At 32.8% G+C, this 24,654-nt stretch overlaps 1 protein-coding gene across 1 annotated transcript; it reads left to right on the top strand.

Annotated features, from left to right (window-relative positions):
• The first annotated feature begins 945 nt into the window (after positions 1–945).
• On the top strand, positions 946–24,654 carry LOC146900292 (protein neprosin-like). The gene is made up of 7 exons (XM_085736025.1): positions 946–1,149; positions 2,166–2,252; positions 2,360–2,515; positions 3,839–4,009; positions 22,749–22,802; positions 22,890–23,036; positions 24,280–24,654. Exons 1-7 carry the CDS (start codon positions 946–948, stop codon positions 24,652–24,654), a joined length of 1,194 nt encoding a protein of 397 aa, XP_085592151.1.

Below are 24,654 nucleotides of genomic sequence, written 5' to 3' on the forward strand. Positions count from 1 at the left end.
GCCTTCTGATATTGCTATGGTTTTGCTAGTATTACTTTAGACTATAATTAGATGTGTGTTTAAAAATACTGTTTCCAAATTATTAGGGCATCTCTTGCGGTTAAGTTTTTAGTAATAAAATAAAATTATGGCAATTAAAAGAATAAATAAACCTCTCAATATTTTTATCCATCGCAAAAAACTTTGATTTGCCTTATAATTTTGATTTAAAATGTTTCGAATAAACATCTCTCGATATTTTTTTACCCATTGCATAGAACTTTGATTTGTATTCTAATTGAAGAAAAAAGTATTAGTAGTGATTATACTAAATCCACTTTTGATTGTCAAAAAAAAAATACTAAATCCACTTTTGGCTTGTGGTTTGATCAAAAGGAAAACATTTACAAATTTCAAAACTCTAAAATCGATGATTACACAAAATCCTATTTTGGTTTGGTCATCAGAAATTTAAATAAAAACATGTAGTATGATTAATCCAAATCTATTTTTGATTTGGTCCTTATGCAAATTCCAAAACTGATGTTTACTCCAAATCCTTGGTTATCATAATTTTAATAAAATCTTGTAGGGATTACTTCAATATGCTAGTATCTTCCCTACACATAATTGTTTCCGAACTCACATGCAATTTGGTTTCAAACACTATACTTTCTTTTTTATATTGCATTAAAGGGTTTACTCATGCTTTTTCTCTATTTAAATAAGTTTTGGTTCAATAAATTTTTCTCATGCTTCCTGAACTAATTGTACTTCTCTCATCTGTTCAATAAAATTGGTTGTTTTTAAGCAACCCTACAAATTTAGGAAGCGACAAAATCAAAATCAGCTATGTAGTTAGTATTTTTATGTTGCATGGACAAAAGCAAAATCTAAGAATATGCAAATTTGTTTTGTTAATGCAGGAAAACAACACATATGTGGACAAGCACACACAAAACCAACATGGATTTTAGCTTCCCAATTATCGCCTTCCTCCTTCATTTTGTTATCCTTTTTCCCTTTGTTTGTCATGTTTATTCTTCTGGAACAGGTAGCCACCAATTAGCCAATCACATTTTCCGATCAGCGGAAGAAGTTCATAAGTTCAAGAAGACGATAACAAATCATCTTCAATCGATCAAGATGCCTGTTGTTAAGACAATTCAAGTATGTTACAACAAGCTTCCTTAAATCGTGGTTGTGTTTGGCTGATTAGAGTGTGTTTGGATGAAATAATTTTATTTAATTATTATAAATTATCTTGTTTGAGTAATAAATTAATTTAATTATTATAAATTATCTTGTTTGAGTAATAAATTTGAAGAATTTTTAAAATAAAAAAAATATGAGGTATTTTGTTGTAGATAATCTTAGAAAATTTTAAACAGTGCCTATTAGATTTTGGTTGATGTTATTTTTCTTGAAGGATGAAAGTTATTTTAATTACCTCAAAAAATTACTTCATTAGACTAATAATTTGAACTTCTCTCCTTATAAAATATGATCAGCTGTCTAAAATATGGAATTGGTTCGATGCTTGGAACCTCCTATTTTTAGTAAGTTTTAATAAAATATTATTTTTGTTCTTAATTTCTTATCATTATAAAATTTATGTTTTACTTAAAATGGTTAAGGACTACGCTTGGATCATATTTGTTTTTAAAAGACCTTTGGATCATATTTGGTCTATATTTGACACATCCAAAATATGAATCTTAAAATGGTCCATGTGTTTTTATTTTCAAAATTTACCCATTTAACCCTATATGTTCAAAATGTGCACATTAGACCTATAACTTTTTGAAATTTCTAAATTTATCCCTATATTTTATAAGAATCTGTGAATTTATCCCTAAATTTTCCAAAACTTCAATTTTGATAATTTTTTTAAAGCTTTTGAATCTTACTACTTTATAAGAATCTGTAAATTAGTCCCTCAATTTTCCAAAACTTCAATTTTGAAAAAAAAATTAAAAACTTTTGAAGCTTATTAAAATGACCCAACTTTAAAAAATAAATTACTATATCCAAACAAAAAAAATGAAGAGAATTATATTAAAGTATTTCAGTTGTATTATTTTAAATTTCCTAGAATATAAAATTATTTTATACAAACACACAATTTAATCGAGGCTAACTAATATGCTTATTTGTGTATTTATGATTTGTGTTAATTTTTGCAGAGTCCAGGTGGCGATGTAATAGATTGTGTTGTGTTTGATAAACAACCAGCTTTTGATCATTTTCTATTGAAAGAACAAAACCCGTTGGTATTTTGGTTTTTTGAATAAAGAAAAATTCAGAAAATTTTTAAGCTAAATAAGCTATAATACTACAACTTTGTCTTTGATAATTTTTCATGTATGTTTATATATAGGATCCTCCAGAAATACCAAGAGAATTTAACCAGACGAATGCTTTAAGTGACAACTTTCAATTGTGGAGCTTATCTGGAGAATCATGTCTAGAAGGAACTATTGCAATTAGACGAACCGAAGAAAAAGCCATCTTTAACAGATACGCAGATCATGAAGTATGAAATTACTAAACTAGGATATTTTGTATCTTCTTTTTCTATTTTTTTTGTTTTTTAGTTTTACATTCTTATGGTTAAGTAATAATTAAACAAACAACTTAATATAAGCCAAAAGGAAATTGGTGAACCAAGGATATGGTAGTTGAGTTTTTACTGTTCATTACATGCTTTTGAAATAAGTAAATTCATACAAATCAAAGAATTTCAAAAGTTTTTTTTTTATTTTCTTTTTTGTATTTTATATTGGTCTTATGAGGTTGTCTAATATCGATCCGGTCCAACGATGGATCCTCTTATATATTTGTAGTAAAATATTAGTCTTCGGAGGTTGTCAGTTATCATGATAAAATTTATTTATTTACTAAAGTCCAAAAATGGTAAAAATCTACATTTAACCAATTTTTAAGAGGTCTGTAATAGACACATATTCCAATCTTACTAAAAGGTAGAGTTTAATAAATTTTTAGTCCTTATAAAATTATCAAATTTTTCTTTTAATCCATATAAAAAATGCAATGTTTTCATCTTCATTATGTTTAGTTTTTATTTTAGTCCCTTCCGTTTAGTCAATTGTTAGTTGACTAATGAAGTCACATTTGTCAGCACCACATGAAACATTTTAAACAGCTGGCGTCCAGCGTGTCATGCCACATCAAATTTTAATTTAATCTATTTTTTTTTGTTAACTAAATATCTATTTATTATTCATTTGTTTTAACAAATTAGAAATGAAAATAACCCCAAATCTAATCTTCCTCTTCGTCTTCCTTCACCAAACCCCATTTAACAACACAAACTCTTCCCCAAAAGGGATTATATGATGCTGACAAGTTGAATTTTTCCTGTGTCAACTAACAGTTGACCAAACACCAGAGACTAAAACCGAAACTCAAAATTTAATGTGGACGAAAACATCATATTTATTTTTATATGGATTAAAATCAAAACTCACTAATTTTATAAGGACTAAAAAGTTATTTAACCCTTATAAGTATGAAAGTGAACATAATATCAATCCTTTTGTACTCTCACAATGTACCAAAAAGAGAACAAATAGATTCAGATAAAATCATAATAAACAAATTCAATATACTTCTTTTATAAAATAAAAAGTGATATATTTTTCTTTAGTCAGGAAACTTAATCCTTTTGATTGTATTTACTAATATTTCTGCACCAACTATTTTTTTTTCTTCTATAGCAAGCAACAAACTTAAACACTAGCTTATCCCAACAATAATCTTAATTGTTCTCAAGACATTATAATACTTTGAAAATGAGATAACAAATGAGTTCTTCTTATTGCTCCACACTACACAGCATTCAATCGGGTCTCTGACTGGGGATAGCTACTATGGCGCAAAGGCTACCATAAGCGTGTGGGCCCCTCATGTGGAAATCCCTAATGAATTCAGCTTGGCTCAAATGTGGATCGTTGGTACAAATGGAATCGACGAGAACAACAAAAACACCATTGAAGCTGGTTGGCATGTATGTTAATTACACACTCATTAATTACTCCATCTTAATCAATTCATTCATTAATTTCCTTTTGCATAGTTTTTTTTGTTTTTATAATTTAATTGCTTATATCATCGGTATAAAGTTTTATATGTGAATAACCATGTTATTGAGTTCAAATGGTTATTGATTTTATGTAAAGGACCAATCAATCATGAGTACCAAGTTATTGGTAGTTATTATGGCTTGAATATCTAATCAACATATAAAATAAGTAAATTGTACAAACTTTATTAGCGCAACTATGGTTTCTTAAATTGCAAGCAATCTGAAATTAGGGTTTGATGAAGGAGAAGAAGATTGAAGGTGGTTAGAGTTGGTTAGAGTTTGATGAAGGAGAAAGGGAGAGTAATGGAAAGTTGTTATGATTTCATTGATTGTGAAAAAAATGAGATACAAGCATATTTATATACAATGACTTAGAGAGCAAGTCTCTTGTAACAACCTAACAAACTTATCCAAAACAAACTAAACACACTTAATCTCTACTAATCATGATTATGGATTAAAACTCGAATTAATACACCTCTCTTAATCCATAATCCTAGCACTCTATGAGACCTAATTTGTCCCTCAAGTAAGAAAATTTGTCAATCTTTATTGCCTTTGTGAATCCATCTGCTAACTGAGCTTCAGTAGGACAATACACCACTTCAATCATGCCTTTTGTCACTTGTTCTCTTATGAAGTGAAATCTAGTTTCATTGTGTTTGCTCCTGCCATGTGCTATTGGATTCTAAGCTAGATTTATAGTTGATCTATTGTCAATCTTCAGTTTCAATGGCTTCTCTACTTCACAGTTGAGTTCCTTCATCACATTGTCAAGCTAAATTGCTTGACAAGTTGCAAATGTGCATGCAATGTACTCAGCCTCACATAATGATAGAGCAGTGACTGGTTGCTTCTTGGTGCACCATGAAATTGCAGCATCATTGAACTTGAATAGGTAGCCAAAAGTGCTTCTCCTATCCATTTTATCTCCACACCAGTCAGAATTTGAGTATCCTTCTAGCTTAGTCGTTCCTTCCTTGCTAGTAGTTGGAAATAGTAAACCAAGCTTCAGAGTTCCTTTCACATATCTCAGTATTCTTTTGGCTGCAGTGAGATGAGATTTCTTTGGATCATTCATGAATCTACTGATGATACTTACTGCAAAAAATATATCTGGTCTTCTATTGGATAGGTATCTCAATGATCCAACTATCTGCTTGAATTCAGTAGGTTCTACTCTTTCTTCATCTTTGCATTCATCTAGTTTAGCATTTGTTTCATATGGATTAGTTATAGTGTTGCAATCTACCATATTAAACCTTTCAAGCAGATCTCCAATATACTTTTGCTGATGCATTATAATACATGCATTGCTAGCTTTGAATTCTAATCCAAGGAAATATGATAATCTTCCTAAACCAGTCATTTCAAATTCACACTGCATAGTGTGTTTGAACTTCTCAATCCCACTTTGATTGCTTCCAGTCACCAATAGGTCATCTACATATAAGCAGATCATAGTTATGTTCTATTCATTCAGTTTCTGAACATATATTCCATACTCAGCTTTGCATTTATTAAAGCCATTTTGAAGTAGGAACTGATTAATCCTCTTGTTCCATGCTCTAGGTGCTTGTTTCAAGCCATAGAGAGCTTTGTGTAACTTGTACACCATCTGTTCCTTCCATTTTACTTTAAATTCTGGAGGTTGTGTAACATATACATCTTCTTCCAATGGTCCATTTAAGAATGCAAACTTCACATCTAGATGGGATAATGACCTATTCTTACTACTAGCTAGTGATACCACCAATCTTACAGTTTCTAATATTGCTACTGGAGCAAATACTTCATTGTAATCAACCTCATATCTCTGTAGGGAACCTCTAGCCACAAGCCTTGCTTTGTACTTAGAAACTGGTCCATCAAGATTCAATTTTACTTTGAAAATCCATTTCACATCAATGGTTTTCTTCTTATCATGGTAATTCAACTAGTTTCCAGGTGTTATTCTTCTCAATAGCCTTTATCTCTTCAATCATAGCCTTCCTCTATACTTCATTCTAAATTTATTCTTTGTAATTGAGTGGTTCAATGTAACGTCCCGAATTTTGATCCAAGACATTACGTCTATTTCTTTCTTTTAGAAAAATAAGACTATTTTTTTTTTCAATAATAATTCATAACAAAACTTAGACAAAATTTCTTAAAGTAATTTAGTTAAAATTCTTAAAAATAAACAACCTTTAAAAATTACAATTCAGAAAACCCCAAATTTGTTTTTCCCGTATACGCTTCAAGCAAAACATCAAGCACACATCATCTCTTCTTTGGTACCTAAAATGTTGGTTGTAAGGGTTAGTCTTCAACACCCATGAAATAAAATCAATAATAAATTACAACATCAAATAAGAATATACATCCATCATCAAGGAATTGTGCTAAAACATTTCTTTTTAGTTTCAAATATTCATCACTCTAAAATATACTATAAGAACAAACACATGACTCAAGACTCAATGTTGATGATGCAGATGCATGAAATGCAAATAAACCATGATCCGGATATCGCCTCAATTGGCATAATAGTTTTAACCGTCCCATTGACATATAATAATGAATCGCCCCATTTGACATATAATAATAATCGCCCCGTTTGGCACTTAAAAATCCATTGAATCGCCCTATTTGGCACTTAGAAATCCTTTGAATCGCCCATTTGGCATAAAAGAAGAATCTCCCCATTTGACACTTATGCAATGATATGCACGCTATGCACTCTTTCTTTATTTTTGTTGACACTTAAACCACATAAAATAATAAACTTGCACAAAACATCTAACTCACATATACCACAGATAATCATTTTAACTCAACAACATTTTTCATTTCACAAATAAGAAATCATCAATATTTACACATTCATCAAAACACATACTTAAACAAAATTGCAACTCACCAATTCTTATAATTATCAACTACAAAAAATTTAATAAACACATAATAAATCTTTTCACTCATCCACCGAATCAAGAAGCATATCAAATTCAACATCATAACCTATCATTTTCATTTAGATCATGGTCAAGACTAGAGCCCTTACCTTATACGCTTTCTTAGCAAAACTCTCAATCCACACACGTTCGTCTTTGCTCCGCTAGGTTTTATTCACCAAAATTGCTACCACCATGCGTACAACCTTCTCACCATTTTTATCTTTATTTCACACAACCACTACCACGGCTTTATTTTTCTGAGTTTATAAACTTGGTTATGTGGTTTGTGTAAGATACATGTGTATTGGCATTGAGTATTTGAAGTGGTGGGAGTTGAAATGGAATGGAAAAGATCGTGAGAGCATACCAAGCTTACGGGTAACGGTTACTTGGCTTAATCTCACTATTTTCAAATGATAAATCTAAACTAGGTGGTTGTATTTGTGAAATGACTCAGGCCAGATATATTCGAAGGAAAGGAACATGCAAGGAGGTTTAGTGGTCTGATTGTGTGGTAAGGTACACAATTTTGGGGGATAGAGGAAACAATCAAAGTGATTTTGTGTTGTGAGTTAGACTAAATAAACTAATTAAGTGATAGTCCACTCAATTAAAACCTAAATATTAGGAGTTAACAACTAGTATAACATAATGGACTAAGGCATATCAGACACGTTTTCTAATTTCCTAAACCACAATTATATTATACTTATTTATTATTAAAGAAATTCTTTATATTTCTTACCAGAAATAATTCTCTTAATTAATTAATGTTAAAAATAATTTATCAAGTCAATGACACTATAGCTTATCAAATTGATCAAGACAAGTAAATAACTATACACATAGTTAAAATAAGCAGCTAGAGGACCTACACGGTATTACAATTTTCTTAAATTTTTACATATAATATAAGCTATCAACTAATTCATTAATCAAGAAAATTACTACGAAGGGCCTATATAATGTCTATAAAATATCGGGATGTTACATTCAACATCAGCTAGCAGTCCAAAATGGATAAGTTCACCTTCATCATTCACTGCACTATCAGGCAATAACTCACAATCTTCAAGTCTACTTGGAGCTTTCCTATTTCTATGTGATCTTATAACTTGTTGTGTAGCTTGATCATCTTCATTTTCAACTACATTCTCAATTTCATTCTCAGCTTCTTCCATATCTTCATCAAATGCTTCACTTTGATTTGATTCAGTGAAGATATGTGAATTCACATTCCTTATCTCGGTGGTGGTCTCCGAGTTCCATGCTTCGTTCTCATCTACTATCACATCCCTGCTAATACGAACCTTCTTAGTTGTTGGATCATACAATTTGTATGCCCTAGTTGAGTGATAACCAAGTAGAATCATCTTTTCACTTTTGTCATCTAACTTGCTTCTATTTGCATCTGGAATGTATTTATAGCAGATTGAACCAAACACCTTCAAGTGCTTGACACTAGGTTTTCTTCCACTCCAAGCTTCTTCTGGAACTTTGTTCTTCAACTTCTTAGTTGGACATTTGTTAAATAAGTAAGTAGTTGTATTAACTGCTTTTCCCCAAAACATATGAGACATGTTTTTCTACTTTAACATGCTTCTGGCCATGTCAAGGATGATTCTATTCCTTCTTTCTACTAAACCATTGTGTTGAGGGGTATATGGACATGTAACTTAATGAGATAACCTTCATTGCTGCAGAATTCTTCAAAATTCTTAGAGATATACTCTCCACCACCATTAGTTCTCAAGATCTTAATTGTTTTTTTCACTTTCTTTCTCAACTAAGATCTTAAATCTCTTAAACACTTCTAAGGCTTCACTTTTCAGCTTAATGGTGTATAACCATAGCATCATGGTATGCTCATCTACAAAGATGATAAGCTACTTGCTTCCACCTATTGTAGGTATCTCAAATGGTCCACACATGTCATAATGTATAACTTCTGGTGCAATTTTTGATCTCTTAGGCTTCTCATACACAAAGAGAAGCCTACTTTGCTTGCCACTCAAGCATACTTCACAAGTTTTCTTATGTGCATCCAAAACTGGTAATCCTGATACTAAATTATTAGTGCTCAAATAAGATAAGCTTCTAAAATTTAGATGACCATACCTCATATGCCATAACCAGTTTGAGTCTTCATCAGTTACAGTTGACATGCACACATCTCTTACATTTTGAATGCTGCACAAGAAGGTTCTACTCTTTGTTAACTTTAACTTCAATACAGGTTTACCTTGCTTATCATATAGATGCAAGATATTGCCTTGCATAGTGACTGATAACCCCTTTTCAATCAATTGTCCAATACTCAATAGATTGCATTTCATTCCTGGAACATATAACACCACCTCAATCATTGCACTTCTTCTTTTCGAACCTCTTTCAATCACCAGCATCTCATGAGCTTCAAGTGTTGACTGAAGTTCCTCAGTCTTTAGTTTTTGGACATCTTTGGATTATTGTATAGCAACTACTATGAAATCAAATTTAGAGGTGAGAGATCTCATTATCTTAGCCACAACTTTATGATCTAACACAACTTCTCCATAAACCTTCATCTGGTTCACTACAGATAGCGATTTGGAGATGTAATCACTGATCCTTTGATCATCCGCCATCAACATCAACTCATATTTCCTTCTCAATGACTGAAGCTTCCCTTGCTTCACATTCTCACTACCTTCATAATATTTTGATAAGATATCCCATGCCTCCTTGGATCTTATTATCTTTGAAATCTTCTCAAAGTGGTTAGAATCTGCATTTTAATGAATGTAGAACAAAGCCTTGCAATCTTTCTTCTTTTGTTCCTTGAACGCAGCTCTCTGCACATCTGAAGCATTTGCAACAAGATCTTCATGTTGGATATTTGTATGTTGGCTTCACTTTTGCCTAAAACAAATATTCAAGTGAGATGCTGGACACGATGTGCCAACATCCTGGCATGGTTCAGTTGACCTGCACCCTACCTTGTTTTTCGCACGCGTTATTTTATTTAAGGAATCCACGCCTTTATTCTTGTTGGTCAAGCTGCGTGTTTTTAGCACAGGATCAGATCGTTTGTGATTTTCTAAGAATGTGTTATCTACTTAGGAATGTTTGGCGGTTATCAAGGTGTTCCTAATAATGTGCCTACATATTAGGAGTTTCCTTTTCTAGTTCTGTTGTTTCTGAAATGGATCACCGATTGTTCTGAAGCCCAACAAAGTGTATTGACCCGTATTACTTCAGTATTTAAACCAGACTGGAAGACCTAAAGAATGATTGAAGCCGTCATTTTAAGAATAGATCATTTAGGGTTTTGAGTCAGTTTATTGTGAGCCTTTCGTGTATCATCTTGATGCACGTTTATGAATATGTTTGAGTTGTAATTTGTGCACTACTCTGAAGCTTTTAAGCAAAGAGTTAGGTAGTTTGTGAACTCCACCAAAGCTGTGAAGCAAGGTGGTTAGTTGTGTTGTTTTGAAGGTAACTTCATTTGATTGTGTCTGTATTTTGAGAATCACAGGGGATGTGTGAGATGGGATCTCAGATCTAGGAGTTCCTAGATTGAAGTCAATATGGGTAGGTCCTAGGTCTAGAGTTGTAAACAAGGAGTTTACTGATAAGTTAGAATAAGGACTACACTAGTGGAATTCCTTCATGGCTTGGTAGCCCCCAGAGTAGGTGACATTGCACCGAACTGGGTTAACAACTTCACTGTGCCATTTACTTTTCTGTTTTGTGTTTTACTTGTCTTTTGTTAGCTTAATGTTCCAAACATATCATTCAACATCTGTTTCTATATAACTTGTGTTGAAACATCGTATAGAACATTTAAGAATTTCAATTCATATCCATTCTCCATCAATTCAAGAACATCTAGTGCTCCAAATAACAACTTCATCAATGCACTCCACCTCTCCCAGTTCTTCCCATCAAGAACCAGTATATTTATTCCAAAACCACCATTGTTGGCCATGACTGCTACGCAAGAAACCTATGAATCTTCACACTTCACTCGTGTTTCTCAGAAAATTCACCCCTCACAATTACTCTTGTGTTTCCCTGAATGATAACCCAAGGCTCTAGATGCCAATTATTAGCGCAACTATGGTTTCTTAAATTGCAAGCAATCTGAAATTAGGGTTTGATGAAGGAGAGGAAGATTGAAAGTGGTTAGAGTTGGTTAGAGTTTGATGAAGGAGACAGGGAGAGTAATGGAAACTTGTTATGATTTCATTGATTGTGAAAAATGAGTTACAAGCATATTTATATACAATGACTTAGAGAGCAAGTCTCTTGTAACAGCCTAACAAACTTATCCAAAACAAACTAAATACACTTAATCTCTACTAATCATGATTATGAATTAAAACTCCAACTAATAAACTTAGCATAAAAACACCAAATCAAAAAAACTTTAACAAAATCATAAACAATTGAAAGCTCAATCTCTCTATTTTTTTTTCTTCCAAGTATAGAGTTTTCATGAATTGCCTCACTTCACAAGTATTTTTCAAATCATTATAAAAAACTTTGTTAGATATAATTAGAGATTTATTAGATATTGTTTGAGTTTGTTACATGTAGTTGCAACTTTCTTAGTATTGGTAACAAATTAGTTAGATTTTAGGCTTAATACATCATTTGGTCCCTTAACTTATTTTTGTTTTTCACCTTGGTCCCTTACCTATTAAGTGTCTCAATTTGGTCCCATAACTCTTCTGTCGTTTACCATTTTGGTCCTCTTTGTTAGTTTTTAACCTTAAATGTTTCTGGTGAACCAACTTTATAGATGGTCTACCATAAACCTTATTAAATCTTTTATTTTTAACCGTTTGATCTGGTTTTTTAAATAGAGACCGTTGGATCATGGAGGGATCTATTGTAGCTTATATTGAACCCAAACATCTAAGTTTTTTCCTCCATCTTCTTCATCCCCAAATAAAACTGTCATTCATCTTTATTTTTTTCATCATCTTCATATCATTTAAGTAAATTTCATTAAAAAAAACAACCCAAAATAAAAAAAAAACATAAATTCAACCTTAAAATTATTTTTCCTTTTTCTTCATCTTCTTCTCTAATTTTTTTCATCATCTTCGTATCATTTCATTAACCTTCATAGGAAAAACACTAGAAAAAAAAACATAACTTCAACCTTAAACTTCTTTAACCAAATCCCTATATCACTACATCACCACCATTAAAAAACCACTTAATCTCATCATCAAAAAAAGGAACAACAATAGCAGCAAATTGAAGAAAATGAAGAAGAAGAGTGACGTTTGGAACCCCTGTTCCTTTTTCCAAAATTCAAATCCAACAATCTATCTTTCTTCATACCACACCATCAATTGAATATCCATATCGTGTTACTATTTATCTTTGAACCTTCATCGCCTTCAAACTCTGTTGAATCACAATCTAAAGCTACAACAATAAAATTTCAAAGTGAATCGATGGATTGTGTTACTTTTCATCTCTTTTGTTCTCTCAGATTTTCAGATCTGTTCAATTACTCCTTTCAGGAATTTAGGGGAAGTGAAAAGGGTGAAAGTTAGAAATTTGAAAAAAATAATGAAGATTTGTGTGTGCTGTGTGTTGGTTTCGTGTGTGTGCTATTTGTGTTGATAAAAATTAACAAACACAAATCATGTAAATTGGGGTTCAAGAAAAGGAACAACAACAAAACACTTAATTGGGTTCAAAACACAAATAATGATTAAGTGTTTTCTCCATTGATGATTAAGTGTTTCTTGATGATGAGATTGCCTATTGTTAATGTTACGATGAATATGGTTGTGATTGAGAAAGTTTGCCTATTGTGTTACAAAAAAGAATAAGTGTGTTGATGGTGCAGTCATTAAGAATAAATCTTAATTTTATTTTGACTTTATGTGTTTTTCTAAAATTTCATTGATGAAGTTGTTTTTGAGGATGATGAAAAGATGATGGAAGAAGATGAAGAAAAGGAGAAAAAATAAGGTGTTGGTTGTTCACTGTTGGATACAATAGACCTGCAATCGAATGGTTGAAATCATATGAAAAATATTAGACATTAAAAAACTAACATGTATTAAGCCTAGATTTTATTAGTTTAGTTATGATTGTTAGTTTGTAATTCAAACCTTAATCATGTTTTATTTAGTTGTTAGGGTTAGTTAAGTAATTAACCATTTTTCCTATTTTCTAGCTAGTTAGTTACACCTCTGTTTGTTGCTTGGTGTGCAAGTATTAGAAGAACACCTTTGCATATATATAGTGATTCTTCAATGAATAAAGCAATGCAATTTACACAATTCATATTCCTCTTAGTTCTTTCAATCCCTTACTCTCTCTATCTTGGAAAGTGTTTCTTCTAATCCAAGTCAACAACACAAGAACCATAACCAAAACTATTTTCTCCTAACAATTGGTATCTAGAGCCATAGTTTGATTCGAGAAGAAGATCAATTATGAATTCCAATGGGAATATTGCTATGTACTTACCAATTCTTGATGGAACGAAGAATTGGGAAAGATAGGTAAAACAGATGAGAGTGATTTTTGGTTTTCAAGATGTTCTTGAAATTGTTATCAATGGAAATGAAGCACTTACAGATAACCCCACTGATGTTCAGAGAAATGCACACAAAGAAGCCAAGAAGAAGGATTGCAAGGCACTTTTCTACATTCACTAATGCATGGACAACAAGGTTTTTGAGAAGATTGCTGATTCAGACAGTTCCAAGGAAGCCTGGGATAACTATTCTTAGAACTCTCCCATCTCAGTTTGATCACTTGGTGATAACTATTGAAGAAACCAAGGATCTGAATGAAGTAAAGATTGAAGAAATTCAAGGAGAATTAGAAGCTCATAAGATGAAGATAACTGGTAGGAAGGAGGAGAAAGATGAGGAACAAGCACTGCTTGAAAGATTCAAGCAGGAAGAGTCCAAGAACGAATTCTGGAAGAAGAGAAAAGGAAAGAATCATCAGAAACATGGTGATAAGCCTGAATCTTCAAAGAGTGGAGGTGAATCTTCAAAGAGTGGAGGTGAATCTTCTCAGAATCAAGGGAAGAAAGATAAAAGGAAGGTACAATGTTTTAATTGTGAAAAATATGGACATTATGCTTCTGAATGCTGGTTCGATAAAGATAGAAAGGGAAAGAACAAAGAGCAAGAAGCAAATGTTGCTCAGGAAAATTCACACTCTAATTTTGATACAGTCATGTTAATGTCTACTACAAGTGATAAAGAATCAGAAGCAATATCAGATACTTGGTATCTTGATACTGGATGTTCAAATAATATGTCTGGTAAGAAGGAATGGCTAAGTGAATTTGATGATAGCAAGAAAACCAGTGTGTGATTGGCTGATTGCAGAAGTATGAAAGCAGAAGGTATGGGGAATGTAACCATACAAGGAAGAGATGGAAATAAAGTAGTGATAGAGAAGGTACTTTATGTTCCTGGAATGAAGTGTAATCTCATGAGTGTAGGTCAACTCATAGAGAAAGGTTATTCAGTAACAATGGAGAATGATACCTTAAAGTTGTACAATCCAATGAAGAAGCTTATACTGCAGTCAAGTCATACAAAGAACAGAACCTTCAAAACCAGCATAATGATTAAGGAGGACATGTGCTATAAAGCTTCAGTGAAAGATGATGAATCTGAACTTTGGCATAAAATGTATGGACACTTGAACTATAGAAGCTTATATTTACTGAAAACTAAGAATATTGATACAAAATTAGCAAGTGTACTAACTTATATCGAAGTAATAAAATTTATAAGATTCGTATCCACATGGACTGTTTCAACTTCTACTCGGTAGTAACGTTATTATTAAGGAGGTTTGTAAAATGGGGGGTTGCACTGAGGCAATTGGTTTGGATTGCAAATGTAAATAAAATGGTTAAGGAAAAATTGGTTTAAGAAATAATATGGAGAGATGACTAGGTCAATCGATTCATCTGTTCATCACTCATTAGCAACCTGTTTCTTAAGTTTACGAACGCTATAAAGTTCAAGACAAATTAACAAAATAGCTTAGGTCAATCCCTTGATCCTAAGCCCTCTTTTCTAATTATAATTCCCTAATCCCTTAGGTGAACCTATAATCATCAAAGGTTTTGTGCCCGTTAATTCAAGTATCACAACCTAACAACGCTCCATCCCTAGATTGTCCGTTAGATTGAACAGTATAAATATGTCAGAGTTACACGCTAGTGTCAGTAGTCATATATACTCTAAAATCAGTTATATTGGGTTAGAATCATAAAAGCATTAAGAACAATTTATACTGAATAAATTAGAATGACATTCATAAAGATTAAGAGTTACAGGTTACATGGGCATGAGCTAGAACAAAATCATCTATGACCTAATCAATGGAAATTAGCCACTCATAATAATTTTTTTTTAAGCAACAAGGTTCAAAGAAATTACAAAGAGATGTTTTTCTCATTAGAATTTCTTCAATCCGTGGTGCCTACTGTCTTCTATCTCTCTATGCGTGCGTGCGTTGTGCTTCTGGCATCCATTCTTTCCATTCCGTGCTCTCTCCCCTAAAACCGTCTTTTTTTCTTTTCCAAGTGTGATGGCCCTCTTATACACCTATGTATGTCATTGTTTTATCCTCCACCACTTGTTGTGTGCCCCGTGTCTCCATAATTATTTTCAATTGTAATTCTTCCATAAAAGCCAACAATCACGTGCATCTAATTTGGTCAAATTGTCCTCCTATGCAATTTCTCAATACAATGTATACATAGTACTATTATTAATATATTATATAATATATTAATAAACTCACATAAGGACTCACAAAATGACTTATAAAAGACTCTAAAAATGTGATATGACAGACTGTCATCACAACCCCAAACTTACATCATTACTTGTCCTCAAGGAACTTACTTTAAAAATGAAATTTAACAGTAAAGTAACACCTACCTCATCAATGGTAATTTCAAAAGTTCATCTTCTAGTTAGCATTAGTGAGCTAACTTGCTTGCCAAAACATTCATTCCACAACTTCACGCAACATCGTAAATGAAAAAGGTGCACACAGTCGACACATTAATCATTATATTGCCAAAACTTGAAAAGCTTCTGAACATCAATCGAAGTTACATTACAATACACACTTTTAAGGACTTCCAGGGTGTAACAGGGCTAAGGTCACAGGTGTGATTCTTTGGGAAGTAGGCTTAAAATAACAAATTGGAGTTAAGCATTTCCTACTTACTTTGGCAATTTGGAACACCACAACTTGAAATAATTTGCTTAAATTTGAGAACTAAAGAACACAACAGAAGTTCCAGATCACTCAATTTACAAGTCTTTGTCTCAATTTATTTCATAACTATATACACACATATTTTTTTTGAGTTGATTGATTTTTTTTTATCAACTTGATTGAATTTTTTTTATATTTTTTTTTTCATTTTTGAATTGAGACAATATGATCTATTTACTCATGTTCTCTATATCCCTCACCCCAAACTTAAAATGTTGCTATCCCATGAGCAACCCCAAACTTAGACTTTTGCAAACACATAATAATTGCCTAACTCCAAAAATTGGGTTAAAATCCTAAGGTCTCTAGGCTTGTAATATGGTTTGTCACCGAAACAACGGGGTCTAACCTATTGGCTCAAAATTAGATTAGAAATGGGAAGAATTCAATGCAACAGGTAGGCTTCAAAGGCTCAAGGTACAAGCACTTTGCCTTTAGTGTGTAAAAGATGTAACCAACTGACATAAAGAAAATTCGCAAGTCCTAGAAATAGTATCAGCATGGAACACTCATATTTGTGAAAATTGTAAAACAAAAATTTGGCTTTGGAACTTACAAGCTGAGGTTTATGGAAGTTGTCAAAATTCACATTGCCGTACACTTCAACAAAGGAACCTCATGCAAGCTCTACCTCCTTGAACTTTTGCTAAACCATTGATGAACAAATGCTACTAGACTGGTAAAATTCAAGAAAAAAGCAAATTCATTAATAATAAACAAGTGCAGATGCAATTACAAAACATAGGGGAATACAGAATTCATAACACTAGCAGCAATCACACTCATATTTTATTTTTCTCTGTTTTTTTTTTGAAAAGAAATACCAACCAAATAAACGAAATTAGAAAATATGACGGGTTGCCTCCCATCAAGCGATTTCTTTTACGTCATTAAGCTTGACGCCTCAACCACTGTTAGGGTGGCAAATATGAAAGAAAGAATATATCATCTTTCTTCTTCCTCTTGTTTGGTAGGAATTCCATGAACTTCATACAATGTAGCAGATGCTCCCATGATCCAACTGCTAGACTTTCGGCATTTGAGCTCTCCCACCATAAAGAAGAATATATATATCTTTGCAAAGGAATGATTTCTTTCAACCCCGTTGGTTGAGACTTCAGGTAGAGACCAACACTCCTCACTTGTGCATTTTCTTCCACCACAACATGACACTCAGTCTCCATCTCAACCAGCTGCTTCTCACATTCATTCGCTTTCCCAACAAGATCACCACATTGAACTTCAAATTTCTCAAATGAAACTTGATTTAATATCAAGAAATCATCTAAAATATTTTGAAGCTGAGTATTATAATCGATGTTGATAAGCTCATTCAGCCCTTCACAATCTGTACCCTGATGATTCACCTCATGAAGATCACATCTCGCATTTAATCTTGATATTTGATTGTCCCATTGTTTTATCTTCCAAGAAAGCAGATATTTTTCATACTCCAACGTAACAATCTCCTCTGTGTCATAAAGGCGTAATCTGTCTACTAACTTGTCTATCATAGCTGCAAAACTTGGATAAACTTTTTAGCAGCAAAGTACAATGAGATAAACATGAAGAGCATAAATCATAATATATTTTTTTAAATTTTTTAATATATAGACAAAAAATGTAAATGACAGAAATCCTAAACAATAACGAAATTTCCAAGCTGAAATGATTCAACAGTCCCCGGCAACGGCGCCAAAAACTTGATACAAAATTAGCAAGTGTACTAACTTATATTGAAGTAATAAAATTTATAAGATTCGTATCCACCGGGACTGTTTCAACTTCTACTCGGCAGTAACGTTATTATTAAGGATGTTTGTAAAATGGGGGGTTGCACTGAGGCAATTGGTTTGGATTGCAAATGTAAATAAAATGGTTAAGGAAAAATTGGTTTAAGAAATAATATAGAGAGATGACTAGGTCAATCGATTCATCTGTTCATCACTCATTAGCAACCTGTTTCTTAAGTTTACGAACGCTATAAAGTTCAAGACAAATTAACAAAAATAGCTTAGGTCAATCCCTTGATCCTAAGCCCTCTTTTCTAATTATAATTCCCTAATCCCTTAGGTGAACCTATAATCATCAAAGGTTTTGTGCCCGTTAATTCAAGTATCACAACCTAACAACGCTCCATCCCTAGATTGTCCGTTAGATTGAAAAGTATAAATATGTCAGAGTTACACGCTAGTGTCAGTAGTCATATATACTCTAAAATTAGTTATATTGGGTTAGAATCATAAAAGCATTAAGAACAATTTATACTGAATAAACTAGAATGACATTCATAAAGATTAAGAGTTATAGGTTACATGGGCATGAGCTAGAACAAAATCATCTATGACCTAATCAATGGAAATTAGCCACTCATAATAAAAAATTAAGCAACAAGGTTAAAAGAAATTAGAAAGAGATGTTTTGCTCATTAGAATTTCTTCAATCCGTGGTGCCTACTGTCTTCTATCTCTCTATGCGTGCATGCGTTGTGCTTCTGGCATCCATTCTTTCCATTCCGTGCTCTCTCCCCTAAAACCGTCTTTTTCTCTTTTCCAAGTGTGATGGCCCTCTTATACACCTATGTATGTCATTGTTTTATCCTCCACCACTTGTTGTGTGCCACATGTCTCCATAATTATTTTCAATTGTAATTCTTCCATAAAAGCCAACAATCACGTGCATCTAATTTGGTCAAATTGTCCTCCTATGCAATTTCTCAATACAATGTATACATAGTACTATTATCAATATATTATATAATATATTAATAAACTCACATAAGGACTCACAAAATGACTTATAAAAGACTCTAAAAATGTGATATGACAGGCTGTCATCAAATATGGTGATTGGGGAGTTAAATGTGAAGATCTTTGAAAAATCATGTAACATATGTTTAGTAGGGAAGCATTCTAGGTCAGCTTTCAAGTCTGGTTTGAAGATGAGAGCTAAGCATGTATTACATGTAGTGCATTCAGATATCTGTGGACCTATAGAAGTTCCTACTTACAGTGGAAACATATATTTCATCACCTTTGTGGATGAGTATTCAAGGATGCTATGGTTATACTTGATAAAGCTCAAGAGTGATGCATTAGAAGTGTCTAAGAAGTTCAAGGTGTTAGCTAAGAAACAAAGTGGCATGAAGCTTAAGATTCTAAGAATAGATGGAGGTGGTGAATATACCTCTAGAGATTTTGAAACTTACTGCACCAATCAGGGTATTATCCATGAAGTTACATCTCCTTACACTCCTCAACACAATGGGCTTGCTGAAAGGAGGAATAGAAGTCTGCTTGATATGACCAGAAGCATGTTGAAAGAGACGAAACTACCTCATGAATTTTGGGGTGAAGCAGTCAACATTGCAGCCTATATTCTAAACAAATGTCCTACTAAGAAGATGAATGATAAGGTACCTGAAGAGATTTGGTCAGGAAGGAAACCCTCAATCAGTCGTTTGAAGGTTTTTGGCTCGATCTGCTATAAGCATGTTCCTGATTCTAGAAGAAAAAAAGTTAGAGGACAAAAGTGAAGCAATGATACTGATTGGATATCACAACAATGGAGCATATAGATTGCTTGATCCACACTCTAAGAAAATTGCAATAAGTAGAGATGTGAAAGTGTTAAAGGAAGAATTATGGGATTGGAATTCAAATCAATGCAGTGTCTCTGAAAAACAAGTTGTCATTGAAGATAACAAAGAATCTGACGAGCTTATTACAAATGAAAAAGCTATAATTGAAGATGTGTCAGATGAGGAGCCAACCACTATAGTTAGACCACAAAGAAACAAGCAAATCCCAAGGAGACTGCAGGATTGTCAAGTAACTGGTGATGATGAAGTAAGTTCTGATGATGAGTTAGTGCAATTTGCAATGCTTGCAGACACTGAGCCATTAGATTACAAAGCTGCTTTATGTGATGAAAACTGGAAGGAAGCTATGCTAGATGAAATGAATTCCATTGAGAGAAATCAGACATGGGATTTGGTCAAACTACCTGATGGTAATAAAGCTATAGATGTCAAATGGGTTTTTAAGTTGAAATTGAACCCTGAAGGGAAAATTGTAAGCACAAAGCCAGACTTGTAGCTAGAGGTTTCTTGTAGAAGGAAGGTTTTGATTATAAGTGTTTTCACTAGTTGCCAGACATGAAACTATCAGATTAGTAATAGTAGTAGCACCAAGTAAAGGTTGGCCTCTATATCACTTAGATGTAAAATCTGCATTTAAGAATGGTACATTAGAAGAAACTGTGTATGTCACTCAACTACCTGGTTTTATAATTAAAGGGAAAGAAGATAGAGTGTTTAGATTGAATAAAGCTTTATATGGTTTGAGGCAAAGCACCTAGAGCCAGGAATAAAAGAATTGACAAATTCTTTGTTGATCAAGGTTTTAAGAAGTGTCTAGCTGAGCATGGAATTTATGTGAAAGGAAGTACAGAGCCAAGTTTACTGATTATATGTCTGTATATGGATGATCTTATGCTAACTGGAAGCAACATGAAAGACATTGAAGAATTCAAATCAGTCATGAAGTCTGAGTTTGAAATGACTGATTTAGGTAAGCTTGCATATTTTTTAGGAATGGAAATTTTCAGAACTTCAAAGGGTTTGATACTCCATCAAACAAAATATGCTACTGAGATCTTGAAGAAATTCAGTATGTTAGACTGCAATTCATCAATCACTCCTTCAGATGCTAACATAAAAAATGAAATAACAGAAGAAGATGAAGGTGTGGATTCAACTATGTTCAGAAGGCTTATTGGTTCACTGAGATACTTATGTCAAAGCAAGCCAGACATAAACTACTCAGTTGAAATTGTTAGCAGGTTCATGAGTAACCCTTACAAAACTCATTCTTAGCAGCTAAGAATATTTTAAGATAAATAAATGGGACTCTGCAATATGGAATTTCATTCCCTATGGCACAAGAAACTGAGCAGCTTAGCATGACAGGCTACTCAGATGCAGACTGGTGTGGGGATAAAATAGATAGAAGAAGCACTATAGGCTTTGTGTTCATGCTGCAAAGAGCACCTGTTTCTTGGTCATCTAAGAAGTAGTCAATTGTGGCTCTCTCAAGCTGTGAAGCTGAGTATGCTGCAGGGTCATCTGCAGCTTGTCAAGCCAACTGGTTGCAGAATGTGTTAGAAGAATTGATGATCAACATTGAGCAACCTATCAAGCTTCTAATAGATAACAAATCTGCCATAAATCCAGCTAAAAACCCTATTGCACATGGTAAAAGCAAACACATTGAGACTAGATTCCACTACTTGAGGGATCAAGTGAACAAATGCAAGATCAAAGTTGAATACTGCTCAACATTGAATCAAGTTGCTGACATTTTTACTAAACCTGTAAAAAGGCAGTTTCCGAAGCTTAGGAGAGAATTGGGTGTGGTTTGCTTTGATAGTTTGAATTAAGGAGGAATGTTAGTTTGTAATTCAAACCTTAATCATGTTTTGTTTAGTTGTTAGGGTTAGTTACATATCTCTTAAGTAATTAACTCTTTCTCCTATTTTCTAGCTAGTTAGTTACACCTCTGTTTGTTACTTGGTGTGCAAGTATTAGAAGAACACCTTTGCATATATATGGTGATTCTTCAATGAATAAAGCAATGCAATTTACACAATTCATATTTCTCTTAGTTCTTTCAATCCCTTACTCTCTCTATCTTTAAAACTGTTTCTTCTAATCCAAGTCAACAACACAAGAACCCTAACCAAAACTGTTTTCCCCTAACAATGATTATTATATAAAATGTATCCTAAAGTTCATCTTCTCTTAGTTTATTTTTCAATTAAAAACGGACATGTCGGAAAAAGTATAAGGGTACTCACTCCACAAAAAACAAACCCCATAGTTGAGCTCTATTATGCTTTTCAACAAGCTTTCTCTAAATTCTAACCACAGTGATACCATTAATAACTCATATAGATCCCTGTAAACAAGCTTTAAGACATAACATATTCCATTATATCAGTTATGCTAAAACTATTTAAATGCAACAATCTGTGGGAGAAAGTAATTAATTGTAATAGACTTTCTAGTGATGTAGAAAATGCTAAAACTAGAATCCAAGTGCTACATCATTTATGATTGTACCGGATCTTTTAGACACTTTAACGCTAGCTAACTATGTATTTATGGAAAATGCTAACAAATACTCTTAGAACATTTGTTAAAGAACTAAATGTAATAAAAATATCTTTGAAGTTGTGTAATCAACCTTTTAAAAGTGTAGAAAAAAACTCGTTTCAATACAAAATTTACTTTAGTTTTCTTTCAAACATTTCTTACATGAATTCAATTTTGTTTTGCATTCAAAAGACAATATGTCAACATTAACCTACCTCTCATTTCCAAAATGTACTTAATTTTGTGTTTATGCCAATACTGTTAAGATCAAGTCATTTTTATGCAGGTGAACCAATATCTCTACGGGGACAATCGCCCTAGATTGTTTACCTATTGGACCGTAAGTAATTTATATTTGTTTCAAGTGTAACATATTCTTTGGTAATAATTATTGAAAAAATTGACAATAGTAACCATTGTATTGTAGGCTGATGGGTATGGACAAACCGGATGCTACAATTTACTATGCCCAGGCTTTGTTCAAACTAGCAATAAAATTGCACTTGGAGCTGCGATTTCTCCAATTTCTACATATAATGGAGGGCAATTTGATATTACCTTAACCATCTATAAGGTAATTTTTTTACTCAGATTACGAAATCAACCTTAGAAGATTATAAATAATTTTCTTTCCTTCAAAAAAAAAAAATTATATGAATAATTTGGTAGTTGAGGGTAACCTTGGCGCAACTGGTAAAGTTGTTGTCATGTGACTGAAAGGTCACGAGTTCAAATCCTAGAAACAGTCTCTTGTGTAAAAACAGGGTAAGACTGTGTACAATACACCAAATGGTGGGACCCCTTCAGGGTAAGACTGTGTACAATACACCAAATGGTGGGACCCCTTCCCGGACCCTGTGTATGCCGGATCGGGTTGTCCTTTTTATGAATAATTTGGTAGTTATGGTCTCCTTTTAGCTTCTACTACTCTTTTTCCCCTTTCAATAACGCCTTTAAAATTGTAGAGATAATGTAAATCAAATAAATTATTTTCTACGAAAAAAACACTATTCTATACACCAAATGGTGGGACCCCTTCAGGGTAAGGCTGTGTACAATACACCAAATGGTGGGACCCCTTCCCAGACCCTGTGTATGCCGGATCGGGTTGTCCTTTTTATGAATAATTTGGTAGTTATGGTCTCCTTTTAGCTTCTACTACTCTTTTTCCCCTTTCAATAACGCCTTTAAAATTGTAGAGATAATGTAAATCAAATAAATTATTTTCTACCCAAAAAACACTATTCTATCAAAAAAAATAGTTATTAGAGTTAAAAAAATTTAAGATTGTTTTTAAAATTGAAAATATTTCAATAAAATATGAAACATTTTAGCATCAATTTAGTCTTTCAACACACATTTAAAATAGTTTTTATTTTCTCTATATTTTATTTATTTTCTCTTTATGTATCATTCTTTCTTGCAACTCTTTATGAGTACTTTGAAAGCATAATTTTCTTTTGCTTTATTCATCACTTTATTTTCCTTCATTTTGATTACTTAACAAAATTCCAATAGTTTGCATATTTCACTCACCACTTGGCACATTTATTTTCTTATTTTGACTTATTTCACTTATCATGTTTTTGATTAATGATTTTGCCTATTTGAGTAACTTAACTTTGAAATTGGATTGCATGAGTCAAATTACACGCATGTAATTAAAACTATAATATGAAATTTGAAATTTAGATTGTCTACCATCGATAAACTGACTGTGTGAATGTTTGGGATCTTTGACAAACCAAATTCATTAACTTTGTTACAAAACAAAAGTTATATCTTGTAAGGTTTACTTTTCGTCGTTTGTTGTGTAGGATTCAAAGAATGGAAATTGGTGGCTTGCATTTGGATCAGACCTAGTTGGATATTGGCCATTTTCTTTGTTCCCATTCTTAAAAGATCATGCAACTAATGTTCAATTTGGTGGAGAAATAGTGAATAAAAAGTCAACAGGGGCTCACACATCAACCCAAATGGGTAGTGGACATTTTGCTGAAGAGGGTTATGGAAAAGCTTCATATTTTAGGAATATGCAAGTCGTGGGTTCTAATAACAACTTGATTCCATTGACAAATCTCCATTTTGTAGCAGAGCAACCAAATTGTTATAATATACAAGGGGGGGTTGATGACAACTGGGGAAATTATTTTTACTATGGTGGACCTGGAAGGAATGTCAATTGTCCCTGA

This window comes from Medicago sativa, chromosome 8 (assembly GCF_051527215.1).
Source record: "Medicago sativa cultivar Bolivia chromosome 8, Bolivia_mono, whole genome shotgun sequence".
In the NCBI taxonomy this organism is placed as follows: domain Eukaryota; kingdom Viridiplantae; phylum Streptophyta; class Magnoliopsida; order Fabales; family Fabaceae; genus Medicago; species Medicago sativa.